General features: G+C 35.6%; 4 protein-coding genes across 4 annotated transcripts; all 4 read right to left on the bottom strand.

Moving 5' to 3' along the window:
* Positions 1–427: 427 nt before the first annotated feature.
* LOC134702394 (histone H1-delta-like) lies at positions 428–1,159 on the bottom strand. Its single transcript, XM_063563298.1, has one exon. It carries the CDS (start codon positions 1,139–1,141, stop codon positions 428–430), a length of 714 nt encoding a protein of 237 aa, XP_063419368.1. The 5' UTR covers positions 1,142–1,159.
* Positions 1,160–3,751: 2,592 nt separating this feature from the next.
* LOC134702383 (histone H1-delta-like) lies at positions 3,752–4,672 on the bottom strand. Its single transcript, XM_063563289.1, has one exon. It carries the CDS (start codon positions 4,660–4,662, stop codon positions 4,087–4,089), a length of 576 nt encoding a protein of 191 aa, XP_063419359.1. The 5' UTR covers positions 4,663–4,672; the 3' UTR covers positions 3,752–4,086.
* Positions 4,673–7,272: 2,600 nt separating this feature from the next.
* Positions 7,273–8,193, bottom strand: LOC134702386 (histone H1-delta-like). The gene has a single exon (XM_063563292.1). The coding sequence runs from the start codon at positions 8,181–8,183 to the stop codon at positions 7,608–7,610; it is 576 nt and encodes a 191-aa protein (XP_063419362.1). The 5' UTR covers positions 8,184–8,193; the 3' UTR covers positions 7,273–7,607.
* Positions 8,194–10,793: 2,600 nt separating this feature from the next.
* LOC134702387 (histone H1-delta-like) lies at positions 10,794–11,714 on the bottom strand. Its single transcript, XM_063563293.1, has one exon. The coding sequence runs from the start codon at positions 11,702–11,704 to the stop codon at positions 11,129–11,131; it is 576 nt and encodes a 191-aa protein (XP_063419363.1). The 5' UTR covers positions 11,705–11,714; the 3' UTR covers positions 10,794–11,128.
* Positions 11,715–19,146: the final 7,432 nt, after the last annotated feature.

A 19,146-nucleotide genomic window follows, 5' to 3' on the forward strand; every position in this document is an offset into this window, starting at 1 on the left:
GCCAACCTTTGACTTTGCATACGTGTAGAAAAAGTCCAACTAAAAATGTCAGTCAAGTTGAACACGAAGAAGAAGAGAGAAATGGAAAAACTCATATAATGACAAAAATGATTTTTCGGTTGAAGGTTAGCTGTGTGATTTTGACCCCCTTCCCCCTTAAAAAAGAGCACAATAAAACCCTAGCATGACTTCCTATATTCGTAGATTGTCATTCTAACGAAAACTGATTAGAAAAAGTTTTATTCAGTTCTAACAAGTGCGTGAAAATACACTGATATAACTTTAATGGTGCCTAACTACACAAAAAATATCCAAAAAAAACAGCTGCATACTTAGGTGTTAGAAATAGTATAGTCATAAGGAGTGAAATAAAACAAACAATGGAAATAATTTGACCAAAAAAATATTTCAGAGACCAGTGCAAAGTTCAGAGAAAGTAGGGCTCAGCTAGATTTAGTTTGATAACTAATGTACAACAATTGTAGATTCTTTTTGAATAAATTGGGTAGCCCTTAAAAGGGCTTTTGGTGGCTGAATAGCCTCTGCAGACTGAAGTCTGGAACAGTTTACTTCTTCTTTGGTGTCTTCTTGGCTTTGGTTTGGCTGCCTTCTTTTTGGCTGGTGACTTGGCTGCTGGCTTCTTTGGCTTGGCTGCTTTCTTTGCTGCTGGTTTTTTTGCTTTTGGTTTGGCCGCCTTTTTCTCTCCAGCTGGTTTCTTTGCTGCTGGCTTCTTTTTCTTGGGTGTGGTCTTTGCCTTCTTAGGCTTGGCGGCCTTAGGTTTGGCTGCTTTTTTTGCCTTTGCTGGCTTCTTTTTAACCACTTTAGCCTCTCCAATTCTGAAAGAGCCGGATGCTCCAGTTCCCTTGGACTGCTTCAAACTGTTGTTCTTAACTCCGGCTCTGAGTGCAAGTTTTAAATGAGCATTTACTGACTTGGCATCTTTTCCGACGTTGAAGTTGGCCATGATGTACTTCAGAATTGCTTGCCTTGAGGAACCTCCACGTTCTTTCAAAGCGGCGATGGCTTTTCCAATCATCTCGCTGTATTTAGGATGTGCGGAAGGCTTCTTTGGCTTGGCTGCTGCCTTTTTCTTTGGTGATTTAGCTGGTGCTACTGCTGGTGCTGCTGTTGCGTCTGCCATTTTGAATGATTCAAAATATTATCCTTTACGAAGTTTATACTACGAATAACGATTTGAAAATAACGCCATTCCAGGCCTCGTTTATTTATAACAGACGAACGCGGACCTCGACGAAGACACCCTTAAAAATAACTTGTAAAATCCATTACGCGATCTCGGTAAAATGATTATGTGCTTCTTCGAAGACTTTTATGATAATTTATAGTATAATTCTATCAAAAACATTCACATATAGCATACCAAATTGCTCAACAGTCATTAATCTTGCATGTTAGATAAACTGTGTATTTTTCGATGTACACAGTAAAAAGATATTAATAGTTAAAGTAGAACCGACTGAATTGTCTTCGCAGGTATGTTGACAGAAAATTTACGAGTTTTTCTCATTACACAAATATTCTATCGTCGTAAAATTGTACAGCGGAAGAAAAATCATTTCTCTCTAGGTTTCTTTCCGTTTTTATTCACTGGAAGCATGTTCCTCCTCGTAATAAGTTTGTTTCCAGCTAGAGGGAAACACACAAAAAGTTCACGCGCCATTGTTTAATTGCAGATTTTTACTAAAACTTCAAATAACATTTTTATTCAACCCGAGCGAAATTTCGCAAACATTCAAGATTCGAATGAACAAACCCAATATCTAGAATACGAATTTGAAACATCTTTTTATTTAATTTAGCGTTGGGAACTTTTCAGAGAGCGACTTTGTTTTCAGTGGATCTCAGGCACTGAACAACTGTTCTGTATGATGCGTATTCGCTTTTATTTCCATTTTCATGTACAATTTGCGCTCTTTCAAGTCAAAAACTCGAATATGTCTTATAGAATATACCATATTTTTCAACAAAATATATTTAATTAATTTTATTATCAATAACCGATGATCAGAGCTCAAAGTGGCCTGGCCGCCTGAAAGTTTCGATACAAACAAAAACAAAACACGAAGATTTTTGTAGTTTTATAATTCGAAAGTGGTACATATCATTTGTATCTTAATTGACAATTACAAAAGTTCATTTATTTCCCCTAAAAAAGGGGAATGTGTGTCACAGTGAAGACTCTAGCTATACATATGCATTATACCTATATAAGCTATGCAAGTGAACCCAGAACCGGTAACGGGTGAAGCAGCATCCCGTGACACGGACGATTAAAAAGAGACGGAAGGACAAAAACACATCAGTGTGAACCATTGGACTTTGGGCAAAACATTTTCCCACTGTATTGAACTAAACCGCCAGCCCCTCCCCCTTTTTCCAAAAAAAACAAAATCCGGAGAAAAAAGGGGGGATATATAATAGGGTTCTCTTTTGAAGACATATTAGCATAGCGTTTAATGGATGTTAGTACAAGATGTAATATGCTGTGTGTGTGGTTTTCTTCTTCATTAAGGCCAAATAAAAAAGAATATGTGTGCTTCCTACTCCCTATCTACCTTATATTTTAAGCTTAGTCATAGCATACCTTAAAGATTTTTTTTTTTTTTATCATTTTCCAATAAGCACAGATTTTTCAGTCTCCCATGTACGTATATACTAGTAGGCTATGTTTGTGTGTGTCGTTAAGGTGCTGTCATTTCAATATGAAAATAAAGAAGGAGATGTGGTATGATTGCCAATGAGACAACTATCCACCATAGTTCAAATGAAGTGGATGTAAGCAATTATAGACAACTGTATAGATGATCTTCAAAAATGAGAGAAAAAAACCTATACCGTGAACCTACAATTCACGCGATACCTGTTATCAGAGAAATAACTTTTTCTTACTTTTGTACCACTGTCCGTCCATCCATCCTTGTGTTTGTTCATCACAGTAGTCACATGTGACGTCACTGTATTGTTTCGGGTTTATTCACCTCGCGTGCTGTCGACAGATTAAAACGACATAGCAAAGATACAGTCAAGTCGTCACACACTAAATAACAGAGAGAAAAAAGAAGAGAAAAATCACAGGACAACCATTTGAAAGAAACATAGAAACAAGTAGGTGCATTTATTTTATACACGAGTAAAACAAAGGTGAAATTCTAAAGGTAGAGAATAGTGAAATTTGCATAATAAATCGCAGGTAATAAAATGACAAAATAATTGCAGAACTGTTAAATGTTGAACAAAAACCTCCGTACTTTAGAGTTTCCTTCTAAATTTTAATACACAATATTATTGTAGTAATTTTGACAAATAATAAATAAAAAAATAAATATATATAACAGACAAACGTCACTGCATTCATTTGCTACTAATCTGATTTTGACGATACGTTATACATCTTTTGTATTGTGTACATTTTAACAGTTTATTTATATAGTACTGAAAAAAAGTACTGAGTTTAATTTCAGAGTTACCTCCCCATTGGCTAGTTGATATGAAATAGTGAGCCAACCTTTGACTTTGCATACGTGTAGAAAAAGTCCAACTAAAAATGTCAGTCAAGTTGAACACGAAGAAGAAGAGAGAAATGGAAAAACTCATATAATGACAAAAATGATTTTTCGGTTGAAGGTTAGCTGTGTGATTTTGACCCCCTTCCCCCTTAAAAAAGAGCACAATAAAACCCTAGCATGACTTCCTATATTCGTAGATTGTCATTCTAACGAAAACTGATTAGAAAAAGTTTTATTCAGTTCTAACAAGTGCGTGAAAATACACTGATATAACTTTAATGGTGCCTAACTACACAAAAAATATCCAAAAAAAACAGCTGCATACTTAGGTGTTAGAAATAGTATAGTCATAAGGAGTGAAATAAAACAAACAATGGAAATAATTTGACCAAAAAAATATTTCAGAGACCAGTGCAAAGTTCAGAGAAAGTAGGGCTCAGCTAGATTTAGTTTGATAACTAATGTACAACAATTGTAGATTCTTTTTGAATAAATTGGGTAGCCCTTAAAAGGGCTTTTGGTGGCTGAATAGCCTCTGCAGACTGAAGTCTGGAACAGTTTACTTCTTCTTTGGTGTCTTCTTGGCTTTTGGTTTGGCTGCCTTCTTTTTGGCTGGTGACTTGGCTGCTGGCTTCTTTGGCTTGGCTGCTTTCTTTGCTGCTGGTTTTTTTGCTTTTGGTTTGGCCGCCTTTTTCTCTCCAGCTGGTTTCTTTGCTGCTGGCTTCTTTTTCTTGGGTGTGGTCTTTGCCTTCTTAGGCTTGGCGGCCTTAGGTTTGGCTGCTTTTTTTGCCTTTGCTGGCTTCTTTTTAACCACTTTAGCCTCTCCAATTCTGAAAGAGCCGGATGCTCCAGTTCCCTTGGACTGCTTCAAACTGTTGTTCTTAACTCCGGCTCTGAGTGCAAGTTTTAAATGAGCATTTACTGACTTGGCATCTTTTCCGACGTTGAAGTTGGCCATGATGTACTTCAGAATTGCTTGCCTTGAGGAACCTCCACGTTCTTTCAAAGCGGCGATGGCTTTTCCAATCATCTCGCTGTATTTAGGATGTGCGGAAGGCTTCTTTGGCTTGGCTGCTGCCTTTTTCTTTGGTGATTTAGCTGGTGCTACTGCTGGTGCTGCTGTTGCGTCTGCCATTTTGAATGATTCAAAATATTATCCTTTACGAAGTTTATACTACGAATAACGATTTGAAAATAACGCCATTCCAGGCCTCGTTTATTTATAACAGACGAACGCGGACCTCGACGAAGACACCCTTAAAAATAACTTGTAAAATCCATTACGCGATCTCGGTAAAATGATTATGTGCTTCTTCGAAGACTTTTATGATAATTTATAGTATAATTCTATCAAAAACATTCACATATAGCATACCAAATTGCTCAACAGTCATTAATCTTGCATGTTAGATAAACTGTGTATTTTTCGATGTACACAGTAAAAAGATATTAATAGTTAAAGTAGAACCGACTGAATTGTCTTCGCAGGTATGTTGACAGAAAATTTACGAGTTTTTCTCATTACACAAATATTCTATCGTCGTAAAATTGTACAGCGGAAGAAAAATCATTTCTCTCTAGGTTTCTTTCCGTTTTTATTCACTGGAAGCATGTTCCTCCTCGTAATAAGTTTGTTTCCAGCTAGAGGGAAACACACAAAAAGTTCACGCGCCATTGTTTAATTGCAGATTTTTACTAAAACTTCAAATAACATTTTTATTCAACCCGAGCGAAATTTCGCAAACATTCAAGATTCGAATGAACAAACCCAATATCTAGAATACGAATTTGAAACATCTTTTTATTTAATTTAGCGTTGGGAACTTTTCAGAGAGCGACTTTGTTTTCAGTGGATCTCAGGCACTGAACAACTGTTCTGTATGATGCGTATTCGCTTTTATTTCCATTTTCATGTACAATTTGCGCTCTTTCAAGTCAAAAACTCGAATATGTCTTATAGAATATACCATATTTTTCAACAAAATATATTTAATTAATTTTATTATCAATAACCGATGATCAGAGCTCAAAGTGGCCTGGCCGCCTGAAAGTTTCGATACAAACAAAAACAAAACACGAAGATTTTTGTAGTTTTATAATTCGAAAGTGGTACATATCATTTGTATCTTAATTGACAATTACAAAAGTTCATTTATTTCCCCTAAAAAAGGGGAATGTGTGTCACAGTGAAGACTCTAGCTATACATATGCATTATACCTATATAAGCTATGCAAGTGAACCCAGAACCGGTAACGGGTGAAGCAGCATCCCGTGACACGGACGATTAAAAAGAGACGGAAGGACAAAAACACATCAGTGTGAACCATTGGACTTTGGGCAAAACATTTTCCCACTGTATTGAACTAAACCGCCAGCCCCTCCCCCTTTTTCCAAAAAAAACAAAATCCGGAGAAAAAAGGGGGGATATATAATAGGGTTCTCTTTTGAAGACATATTAGCATAGCGTTTAATGGATGTTAGTACAAGATGTAATATGCTGTGTGTGTGGTTTTCTTCTTCATTAAGGCCAAATAAAAAAGAATATGTGTGCTTCCTACTCCCTATCTACCTTATATTTTAAGCTTAGTCATAGCATACCTTAAAGATTTTTTTTTTTTTTATCATTTTCCAATAAGCACAGATTTTTCAGTCTCCCATGTACGTATATACTAGTAGGCTATGTTTGTGTGTGTCGTTAAGGTGCTGTCATTTCAATATGAAAATAAAGAAGGAGATGTGGTATGATTGCCAATGAGACAACTATCCACCATAGTTCAAATGAAGTGGATGTAAGCAATTATAGACAACTGTATAGATGATCTTCAAAAATGAGAGAAAAAAACCTATACCGTGAACCTACAATTCACGCGATACCTGTTATCAGAGAAATAACTTTTTCTTACTTTTGTACCACTGTCCGTCCATCCATCCTTGTGTTTGTTCATCACAGTAGTCACATGTGACGTCACTGTATTGTTTCGGGTTTATTCACCTCGCGTGCTGTCGACAGATTAAAACGACATAGCAAAGATACAGTCAAGTCGTCACACACTAAATAACAGAGAGAAAAAAGAAGAGAAAAATCACAGGACAACCATTTGAAAGAAACATAGAAACAAGTAGGTGCATTTATTTTATACACGAGTAAAACAAAGGTGAAATTCTAAAGGTAGAGAATAGTGAAATTTGCATAATAAATCGCAGGTAATAAAATGACAAAATAATTGCAGAACTGTTAAATGTTGAACAAAAACCTCCGTACTTTAGAGTTTCCTTCTAAATTTTAATACACAATATTATTGTAGTAATTTTGACAAATAATAAATAAAAAAATAAATATATATAACAGACAAACGTCACTGCATTCATTTGCTACTAATCTGATTTTGACGATACGTTATACATCTTTTGTATTGTGTACATTTTAACAGTTTATTTATATAGTACTGAAAAAAAGTACTGAGTTTAATTTCAGAGTTACCTCCCCATTGGCTAGTTGATATGAAATAGTGAGCCAACCTTTGACTTTGCATACGTGTAGAAAAAGTCCAACTAAAAATGTCAGTCAAGTTGAACACGAAGAAGAAGAGAGAAATGGAAAAACTCATATAATGACAAAAATGATTTTTCGGTTGAAGGTTAGCTGTGTGATTTTGACCCCCTTCCCCCTTAAAAAAGAGCACAATAAAACCCTAGCATGACTTCCTATATTCGTAGATTGTCATTCTAACGAAAACTGATTAGAAAAAGTTTTATTCAGTTCTAACAAGTGCGTGAAAATACACTGATATAACTTTAATGGTGCCTAACTACACAAAAAATATCCAAAAAAAACAGCTGCATACTTAGGTGTTAGAAATAGTATAGTCATAAGGAGTGAAATAAAACAAACAATGGAAATAATTTGACCAAAAAAATATTTCAGAGACCAGTGCAAAGTTCAGAGAAAGTAGGGCTCAGCTAGATTTAGTTTGATAACTAATGTACAACAATTGTAGATTCTTTTTGAATAAATTGGGTAGCCCTTAAAAGGGCTTTTGGTGGCTGAATAGCCTCTGCAGACTGAAGTCTGGAACAGTTTACTTCTTCTTTGGTGTCTTCTTGGCTTTTGGTTTGGCTGCCTTCTTTTTGGCTGGTGACTTGGCTGCTGGCTTCTTTGGCTTGGCTGCTTTCTTTGCTGCTGGTTTTTTTGCTTTTGGTTTGGCCGCCTTTTTCTCTCCAGCTGGTTTCTTTGCTGCTGGCTTCTTTTTCTTGGGTGTGGTCTTTGCCTTCTTAGGCTTGGCGGCCTTAGGTTTGGCTGCTTTTTTTGCCTTTGCTGGCTTCTTTTTAACCACTTTAGCCTCTCCAATTCTGAAAGAGCCGGATGCTCCAGTTCCCTTGGACTGCTTCAAACTGTTGTTCTTAACTCCGGCTCTGAGTGCAAGTTTTAAATGAGCATTTACTGACTTGGCATCTTTTCCGACGTTGAAGTTGGCCATGATGTACTTCAGAATTGCTTGCCTTGAGGAACCTCCACGTTCTTTCAAAGCGGCGATGGCTTTTCCAATCATCTCGCTGTATTTAGGATGTGCGGAAGGCTTCTTTGGCTTGGCTGCTGCCTTTTTCTTTGGTGATTTAGCTGGTGCTACTGCTGGTGCTGCTGTTGCGTCTGCCATTTTGAATGATTCAAAATATTATCCTTTACGAAGTTTATACTACGAATAACGATTTGAAAATAACGCCATTCCAGGCCTCGTTTATTTATAACAGACGAACGCGGACCTCGACGAAGACACCCTTAAAAATAACTTGTAAAATCCATTACGCGATCTCGGTAAAATGATTATGTGCTTCTTCGAAGACTTTTATGATAATTTATAGTATAATTCTATCAAAAACATTCACATATAGCATACCAAATTGCTCAACAGTCATTAATCTTGCATGTTAGATAAACTGTGTATTTTTCGATGTACACAGTAAAAAGATATTAATAGTTAAAGTAGAACCGACTGAATTGTCTTCGCAGGTATGTTGACAGAAAATTTACGAGTTTTTCTCATTACACAAATATTCTATCGTCGTAAAATTGTACAGCGGAAGAAAAATCATTTCTCTCTAGGTTTCTTTCCGTTTTTATTCACTGGAAGCATGTTCCTCCTCGTAATAAGTTTGTTTCCAGCTAGAGGGAAACACACAAAAAGTTCACGCGCCATTGTTTAATTGCAGATTTTTACTAAAACTTCAAATAACATTTTTATTCAACCCGAGCGAAATTTCGCAAACATTCAAGATTCGAATGAACAAACCCAATATCTAGAATACGAATTTGAAACATCTTTTTATTTAATTTAGCGTTGGGAACTTTTCAGAGAGCGACTTTGTTTTCAGTGGATCTCAGGCACTGAACAACTGTTCTGTATGATGCGTATTCGCTTTTATTTCCATTTTCATGTACAATTTGCGCTCTTTCAAGTCAAAAACTCGAATATGTCTTATAGAATATACCATATTTTTCAACAAAATATATTTAATTAATTTTATTATCAATAACCGATGATCAGAGCTCAAAGTGGCCTGGCCGCCTGAAAGTTTCGATACAAACAAAAACAAAACACGAAGATTTTTGTAGTTTTATAATTCGAAAGTGGTACATATCATTTGTATCTTAATTGACAATTACAAAAGTTCATTTATTTCCCCTAAAAAAGGGGAATGTGTGTCACAGTGAAGACTCTAGCTATACATATGCATTATACCTATATAAGCTATGCAAGTGAACCCAGAACCGGTAACGGGTGAAGCAGCATCCCGTGACACGGACGATTAAAAAGAGACGGAAGGACAAAAACACATCAGTGTGAACCATTGGACTTTGGGCAAAACATTTTCCCACTGTATTGAACTAAACCGCCAGCCCCTCCCCCTTTTTCCAAAAAAAACAAAATCCGGAGAAAAAAGGGGGGATATATAATAGGGTTCTCTTTTGAAGACATATTAGCATAGCGTTTAATGGATGTTAGTACAAGATGTAATATGCTGTGTGTGTGGTTTTCTTCTTCATTAAGGCCAAATAAAAAAGAATATGTGTGCTTCCTACTCCCTATCTACCTTATATTTTAAGCTTAGTCATAGCATACCTTAAAGATTTTTTTTTTTTTTATCATTTTCCAATAAGCACAGATTTTTCAGTCTCCCATGTACGTATATACTAGTAGGCTATGTTTGTGTGTGTCGTTAAGGTGCTGTCATTTCAATATGAAAATAAAGAAGGAGATGTGGTATGATTGCCAATGAGACAACTATCCACCATAGTTCAAATGAAGTGGATGTAAGCAATTATAGACAACTGTATAGATGATCTTCAAAAATGAGAGAAAAAAACCTATACCGTGAACCTACAATTCACGCGATACCTGTTATCAGAGAAATAACTTTTTCTTACTTTTGTACCACTGTCCGTCCATCCATCCTTGTGTTTGTTCATCACAGTAGTCACATGTGACGTCACTGTATTGTTTCGGGTTTATTCACCTCGCGTGCTGTCGACAGATTAAAACGACATAGCAAAGATACAGTCAAGTCGTCACACACTAAATAACAGAGAGAAAAAAGAAGAGAAAAATCACAGGACAACCATTTGAAAGAAACATAGAAACAAGTAGGTGCATTTATTTTATACACGAGTAAAACAAAGGTGAAATTCTAAAGGTAGAGAATAGTGAAATTTGCATAATAAATCGCAGGTAATAAAATGACAAAATAATTGCAGAACTGTTAAATGTTGAACAAAAACCTCCGTACTTTAGAGTTTCCTTCTAAATTTTAATACACAATATTATTGTAGTAATTTTGACAAATAATAAATAAAAAAATAAATATATATAACAGACAAACGTCACTGCATTCATTTGCTACTAATCTGATTTTGACGATACGTTATACATCTTTTGTATTGTGTACATTTTAACAGTTTATTTATATAGTACTGAAAAAAAGTACTGAGTTTAATTTCAGAGTTACCTCCCCATTGGCTAGTTGATATGAAATAGTGAGCCAACCTTTGACTTTGCATACGTGTAGAAAAAGTCCAACTAAAAATGTCAGTCAAGTTGAACACGAAGAAGAAGAGAGAAATGGAAAAACTCATATAATGACAAAAATGATTTTTCGGTTGAAGGTTAGCTGTGTGATTTTGACCCCCTTCCCCCTTAAAAAAGAGCACAATAAAACCCTAGCATGACTTCCTATATTCGTAGATTGTCATTCTAACGAAAACTGATTAGAAAAAGTTTTATTCAGTTCTAACAAGTGCGTGAAAATACACTGATATAACTTTAATGGTGCCTAACTACACAAAAAATATCCAAAAAAAACAGCTGCATACTTAGGTGTTAGAAATAGTATAGTCATAAGGAGTGAAATAAAACAAACAATGGAAATAATTTGACCAAAAAAATATTTCAGAGACCAGTGCAAAGTTCAGAGAAAGTAGGGCTCAGCTAGATTTAGTTTGATAACTAATGTACAACAATTGTAGATTCTTTTTGAATAAATTGGGTAGCCCTTAAAAGGGCTTTTGGTGGCTGAATAGCCTCTGCAGACTGAAGTCTGGAACAGTTTACTTCTTCTTTGGTGTCTTCTTGGCTTTTGGTTTGGCTGCCTTCTTTTTGGCTGGTGACTTGGCTGCTGGCTTCTTTGGCTTGGCTGCTTTCTTTGCTGCTGGTTTTTTTGCTTTTGGTTTGGCCGCCTTTTTCTCTCCAGCTGGTTTCTTTGCTGCTGGCTTCTTTTTCTTGGGTGTGGTCTTTGCCTTCTTAGGCTTGGCGGCCTTAGGTTTGGCTGCTTTTTTTGCCTTTGCTGGCTTCTTTTTAACCACTTTAGCCTCTCCAATTCTGAAAGAGCCGGATGCTCCAGTTCCCTTGGACTGCTTCAAACTGTTGTTCTTAACTCCGGCTCTGAGTGCAAGTTTTAAATGAGCATTTACTGACTTGGCATCTTTTCCGACGTTGAAGTTGGCCATGATGTACTTCAGAATTGCTTGCCTTGAGGAACCTCCACGTTCTTTCAAAGCGGCGATGGCTTTTCCAATCATCTCGCTGTATTTAGGATGTGCGGAAGGCTTCTTTGGCTTGGCTGCTGCCTTTTTCTTTGGTGATTTAGCTGGTGCTACTGCTGGTGCTGCTGTTGCGTCTGCCATTTTGAATGATTCAAAATATTATCCTTTACGAAGTTTATACTACGAATAACGATTTGAAAATAACGCCATTCCAGGCCTCGTTTATTTATAACAGACGAACGCGGACCTCGACGAAGACACCCTTAAAAATAACTTGTAAAATCCATTACGCGATCTCGGTAAAATGATTATGTGCTTCTTCGAAGACTTTTATGATAATTTATAGTATAATTCTATCAAAAACATTCACATATAGCATACCAAATTGCTCAACAGTCATTTATTAGGAAGGATTATTTCTGGGACTATTTTACAGGATGCCGAACCCGGAAACGGAAACGCCTAATTTAACCCGGAACAAATCCCTAACGCCCTCTAGGGGCGGTTAATTATTCCTTGATGCCTTTCAGTATAAATCGCCCCACCGTTTAATCATCGAACGCTGGCAGCATACATGATAAAAGATATTGGCAGTTGGGACAATAATACTTCAAAATGGATAAAAAAAACTATTACAAAAGAGGCAAAGAGGCAAAACAATATAGAATAGACGAAAACTAACGTTAAAACTAACGTTAAAAATATTTTTTTAAGAATAAGAATTTAATAAATATTTGTTAAGAATACAGATTAAACAGAACTAGAGACAAACGTAAAAGAACAGGAACAAATAGACGCACCATTTTGGGGAAAATAAGAAGAATAGAAAGTAAGGAGAAAAAGATGAAAAGAAAAGAGAATAAGGTTTAAAATAGATAAAGAATATAGAATAGGGGTCAAAATAAAAAAAAATAAAAAAAAGAGAATTAGGGTTAAAAATGTTACTTATTTCTATGCCGTAACGTTTCTAATTATTAGCCATACTGGTAACTATAATTGTCATACGAAAACTTTCCTAAACGTCATTGGATAACGTTCTTAAAAACGTTACTAATTACCATGGCATAACAGGTACACATTACCATACGATTACGTTACTAATTCCCATGGCATTTCGCTATAACGTAGCAAAACGTAACTTGTGAGTATGCCATAACGTTACTAATTATCATGTGAAAACGTTACTCATTACCATGCACGTTACTAATTTACACACTAAAACGTTACTCATTACCATGCACGTTACTAATTTACATACTAAAACGTTACTCATTACCATGCACGTTACTAATTTACACACTAAAACGTTACTCATTACCATGCACGTTACTAATTTACATACTAAAACGTTACTCATTACCATGCACGTTACTAATTTACATACTAAAACGTTACTCATTACCATGCACGTTACTCATTTACACACTAAAACGTTACTCATTACCATGCACGTTACTCATTTACATACTAAAACGTTACTCATTACCATGCACGTTACTAATTTACATACTAAAACGTTACTCATTACCATGCACGTTACTAATTTACATACTAAAACGTTACTCATTACCATGCACGTTACTAATTTACATACTAAAACGTTACTCATTACCATGCACGTTACTATTTGTCATACCATAACGTCAGTAATAATCATGCCTCATCTTTAGTAATTGCCATGCTATAAAATTTATAAATTTTATTGGATAACGTTTATACAACATACGATAATGTTTCTAACAGGCATGCGATTAAATATCGAAAAGTGATAATACGATAACGTTTATACAACATACGATAACGTTTATACAACATACGATAATGTTTATACAACATACGATAACGTTTATACAACATACGATAACGTTTATACAACATACGATAACGTTTATACAACATACGATAACGTTTATACAACATACGATAACGTTTCTAACAGGCATGCGATTAAATATAGAAAAGTGATAATACGATAACGTTTATACAACATACGATAACGTTTATACAACATACGATAACGTTTCTAACAGGCATGCGATTAAATATCGAAAAGTGATAATACGATAACGTTTATACAACATACGATAACGTTTATACAACATACGATAATGTTTATACAACATACGATAACGTTTATACAACATACGATAACGTTTATACAACATACGATAACGTTTATACAACATACGATAACGTTTATACAACATACGATAATGTTTATACAACATACGATAACGTTTATACAACATACGATAACGTTTATACAACATACGATAACGTTTATACAACATACGATAACGTTTATACAACATACGATAACGTTTATACAACATACGATAACGTTTATACAACATACGATAACGTTTATACAACATACGATAAAGTTTCTAACAGGCATGAGATTAAATATAGAAAAGTGATAATACGATAATGTTTATACAACATACGATAACGTTTCTAACAGGCATGAGATTAAATATAGAAAAGTGATAATACGATAACGTTCCTAATTGGCATATTATGAAATATCTAAAGTCCTGCGATAATGATAACGAACAGTTAAATAAATATTTGTATATTAACAGACTAATATTTGTATATTAACAGACTGAGCACCAATTTAGAAAATGTTGATTTTAAACAATTGTAATGCTATTAAAAAGATTTAATTGATTTTAAACAATTGTAATGCTATTAAAAAGATTTAATTGATTTTAAACAATTGTAATGCTATTAAAAAGATTTAATTGATTTTAAACAATTGTAATGCTATTAAAAACATTTAACTGGACGGATACAATGAACACGTCATAGAATGTCCCAAAATATAACAATTTTTTTATATTAAAGATTCGTGATTTCGTTATGCTCATTTGAACGAGTTACGATCTGAATTCCACGTGCACAATTGATCACAAAATTTGAATTCCAAGTGCACGATTTATCACCTAATTTAAATTCCTTATTCACGATTTGTCACCTAATTTGAATTCCACATTCACGATTTAGCACCTAATTTACATCCCACTTGCACGTTTTATCACTTAAATTGAATTCCATGTGCACGATTTATCTCCCAATTTGAATTCAAGATTCACGATGTATCCCCAAATTTGAATTCCACGTGCACGATTTATCACGTAATTTGAATTCCATATTCACGATTTATCACCTTGTTTGAATTCCACACTAACGATTTATTACCTAATTTGAATTTCACGTGCACGATTTATTACCTGATTTAAATTCCCCGTACGCGATTTATCACCTAATTTGAATTCCCCGTGCGCGATTTATCACTGCCTAATTTGAATTCCACGTGCAGTATGTACCAACTAATTTGAATTCCTAGTGCACGATTTATCACCTAATTTGAATTAACCGTGCTTGATTTATCACCTAATTTGAATTCCACACGCATATTTTATGACTTAAGGTCAAGGAACAGTAAATGGTCTATGTCGCAGATTTTGCTAAAAATTTGCATACAACCTTGGCTCGTTGAACTACAACTGAAAATCGAAAAAATAATACATTTATCTCTTTTATTATCTGAAAAATTGCAGATTGATTTCTTTTAATATGGGTGAATATTTGTATAGAAAGCACATAAAATCGGCGAAAAACCTTCTAAAATTTGTCTTAAAATCGCCAAATCTCTAATTCTACTCCATAGATTTTTCTTAAAAAACTATATATTGTTGACACATAAATTTCTGTTTTAATGATATTAAATAATCATAGGGTCACGGAATTCGTTTTTTGTCTAATAATCAATTTGATACCCTGTTTGTAGTGAAAAACGTCAAAAATCAACGTTTTACGGCCTGCAACGCGATAACGTTACGATTATTTCGACGTTTTGTTGGATTTTTTCACAAAGAACGCAACTTTGAATGATGTATACCGTAAAAACGAAGTCGGTGACCCTATCTTTATTTTGCATCATTATAACGGGAATTTATCTATCAACAACATATAGTTTTTTAAGAAAAATCTATGGAGTAGAATTAGAGATTTGGCGATTTTAAGACAAATTTTAGAGGGGTTTTCGACGATTTTATGTGCTTTCTATACAAATGTTCACCCATTTTGTAAGAATTCAAACAGTAATATTTCAAATAATAATTGAGATAAATACATTATTTTTTCGATTTTCAGTTGAAGTTCATCGAGCCAGAGTTGTATGCCAAATTTTACTGAAATCTGTGACATAGCCCATTTACTGTCACTTGACCTTAAAGGGAAACTTCGCAAAAAAATCAAAAATTGATATTATGTTCGTTCTGATTAATTGAATTCGACGTGCACGATGAATCACCTGATTCGAATTCCACGTGCACGATTTATCACCTAATTTGAATTCTATGTGCACGATTTATCACCTAATTTGAATTACACGTGCAATATTTATCACCCACTTTGAATTCCACGTGCTCGACTTATCCCCTAATTTGTATTCCATGTGCACGATTTATCACCTAATTTGAACGATTTATCCCTAAGTTTGAATTCCACGTGCACGTTTTATCACTTAAATTAAATTCCATGTGCACGATTTATCACTTTTATTTGAAATCCACGTGCACGATTTATTACATAATTTATATTGCATGTGCACGATTTATCACCTTATTTAAATTCCACGTGGACGATTGATTGATCACTTAATTTGAATTCCACGTGCACGGTTTATCACCTAATTTGAAATCCACGTGCATAATTTATCACCAAATTGAATTCCATGTGCACGATTTATCAAATTATTTTTGGGCACATATGTAAATTAATTTCGAGTTTGCAATAAAACAGTTCGTGTGTTGGTGGCTGTGCCACAGGGTTGTGTATGCGTCTTGTGTGGTTTGGAGCCATAGGCTCTAATACCGCCGCTGGCTAGCCTGCTTTTGCAGGTGAAAAGAAAGCCGAGTGAGTAAGTCTTGTTGTCAGTACATAGCCTCTATACTATGCAAGACTTCTACAATGCCTCCTCGCGACAGCACACGGTAAACTAGGGTCTAGTATCCTAGGCATAATTGTAGAAGATCTCGGAGCAACAGGGCCCCAGAGATGCAGTGTGTAGGCCCACCGGCGTGTGGACACGCCCTTACACTCATCAACCTTGCCCCAGCTATGGGAAAATAGCTGGATAGATGAGAGTCGTAAGCCAAGAAAGGCAACCCATCTAGGAGAAGGAACAACTCCAAAATCAAACCGGTTAGATAAGGCTCGTAAGTCATGGCAGACAGCTTATATAGAGGAAGGATACCTTGAGAACAAAATCCCTGGCCCTCCAGGTTGGGGGTTGAGCGCAAGACCAACTATCTCGCCTTGTAAAAAAAATCACAGTTACAGAAACATTGACGAATAGAAAAATATTTACCGACTCGGTAGAGAGGGTCTCTTCAACAACAAGAGACATGACGCATTGCAGGGAAAGCGGAAACGAAGCTGCAAAGCCGATTAACCTTCTGACACCTAAGTCAACCTCCATACTTGGGACCTTGAATGTAAGAACCATGTACCAAAGTGGCAAAGCAGCAATCATAGCCAATGATATGAAAAGGTACAACATAGAAACACTAGGGTTGAGCGAGACTCGATGGATTTCAACTGGTAAGACAATGCTTGCTACTGGTGAAACTATTTTATATTCTGGACACCAAGAGGATGGTAGTCCACATACAGAAGGAGTTGCCATGATGATGTCAAAGGAAGCCAATAGGGCACTTATATCTTGGGAACCTATAAGTTCAAGAATAATAACAGCAACATTTCGAACAAAGCATAAGCGAATAAGAGCAAACTTTATACAGTGCTATGCACCAACAAATACTGCCGATGAAAATGACAAGGACAATTTCTATAACACCTTAAATGGAATTCTAAACCAACAAAAAGACAAAGATCTAACAGTACTGATGGGCGATTTCAATGCCAAAATAGGAAACAGCAATATGGGGTATGAGCAATCAATGGGAAATCATGGACTTGGTCAAATGAATGAAAATGGAGAAAGATTTGCAGAATTATGTGCCAATAATAAATATGTCATTGGAGGAAGTATATTTCCACACAAACGCATCCACAAGGCAACATGGGTATCACCAGACCATGTCACAGAAAACCAAATTGACCATTTCTGCATAAACAACTTTAGGAGATCGCTCCAAGATGTTTGTATAAAGAGGGGAGCAGATGCTGCATCAGACCACCACCTCCTGATTGGAAAAATAAGAATGAAACTTAGGAAAGTATACACCATGAAAAACTCATCAAGGGTGAAATACAATGTCAACTTCTTAAGAGAAAAAAACAGAGAAAGAACAGTTCAACATAACACTTTCAAACAAATTCCAGCTGCTAGAAGAACTTGATAACATCGAAGACCAGTGGAGTCAGATAAAAGAGGTAATAAACAGCACATGTGAAGAAACTCTTGGTAGAAAAACACACACTCAAAAAGAATGGATTACACCAGCCACTCTTAGGAAAGTTAATGAGAGAAAACAGAAAAAAGACAAATTGAATAGAAGCAAAACTAGAAAATCAAAAGCTGATGCTCAAACTGACTACAACAAAACCAACAAGGAAGTAAGACAGTGTGTAAGCAAAAATAAAAGAGCATACATTGAAAATCTTGCCTCACAAGCTGAGGAAGCTGCAAACATGAGAAACATGAAAGATCTGTATGATACCACCAAAAAACTTGCTGGCAAATTTAGACAAACCGGTCAACAAGCTAAAGACAAAAATGGGAAGGTCCTTACCACTATCGAAGAACAGATTGTTAGATGGGCCGAATACTTTAAAGAACTTCTGAATAGACAACCTCCAGCTAATACACCAGTTATCAACAAAGCAGATGAAGAGCTTCACATAAATCTTAACCTACCTACAAAAGTAGAAATTAAACAAGCTGTAAAAAAGTTGAAGTCAGGAAAGGCAGCAGGTCCGGACAACATTCCTCCAGAAGCCCTAAAGACCAACCCAGACCTAACAGCTAACCTCTTACATAAACTTTTCCGTGATATATGGCAGCAAGAAGAAATGCCTCAGGAATGGAATGAGGGCCACATGATAAAACTACCAAAGAAAGGCAACCTTAAAGAATGCAAAAATTACAGAGGAATTGCATTATTATCAGTGGCAGCAAAGGTACTGAATAGAATTCTCCTTGTACCACTTCTAAAGGCTATAGACGGAAAACTCCGTGAACAGCAAGCCGGATTTAGGAAAGACTGATCATGCATAGATCAGATAGCCACACTACGCATAATAATTGAACAGTCCTTAGAGTGGAACACCTCGTTACTGATAAACTTCGTTGACTTCGAAAAGGCATTCGACAGCTTGGACAGAGAAACCCTTTGGAACATCATGATACACTATGGAATACCACAACATTTCATAAACATCATCAGAAACTCCTATAACAACATGAAATACAGAGTTATACATGAAGGCAAGCTCAGTGAGAGTTTTGATGTTAAAACTGGAGTAAAACAAGGCTTCCTGCTATCCTCTTTAATTTTCCTCTTGGCAATAAACTACATCATGAAAGAAGCAACTGAAGGGAAAAGAAA

This window comes from Mytilus trossulus, unplaced genomic scaffold (assembly GCF_036588685.1).
Source record: "Mytilus trossulus isolate FHL-02 unplaced genomic scaffold, PNRI_Mtr1.1.1.hap1 h1tg000445l__unscaffolded, whole genome shotgun sequence".
Lineage (NCBI taxonomy): Eukaryota > Metazoa > Mollusca > Bivalvia > Mytilida > Mytilidae > Mytilus > Mytilus trossulus.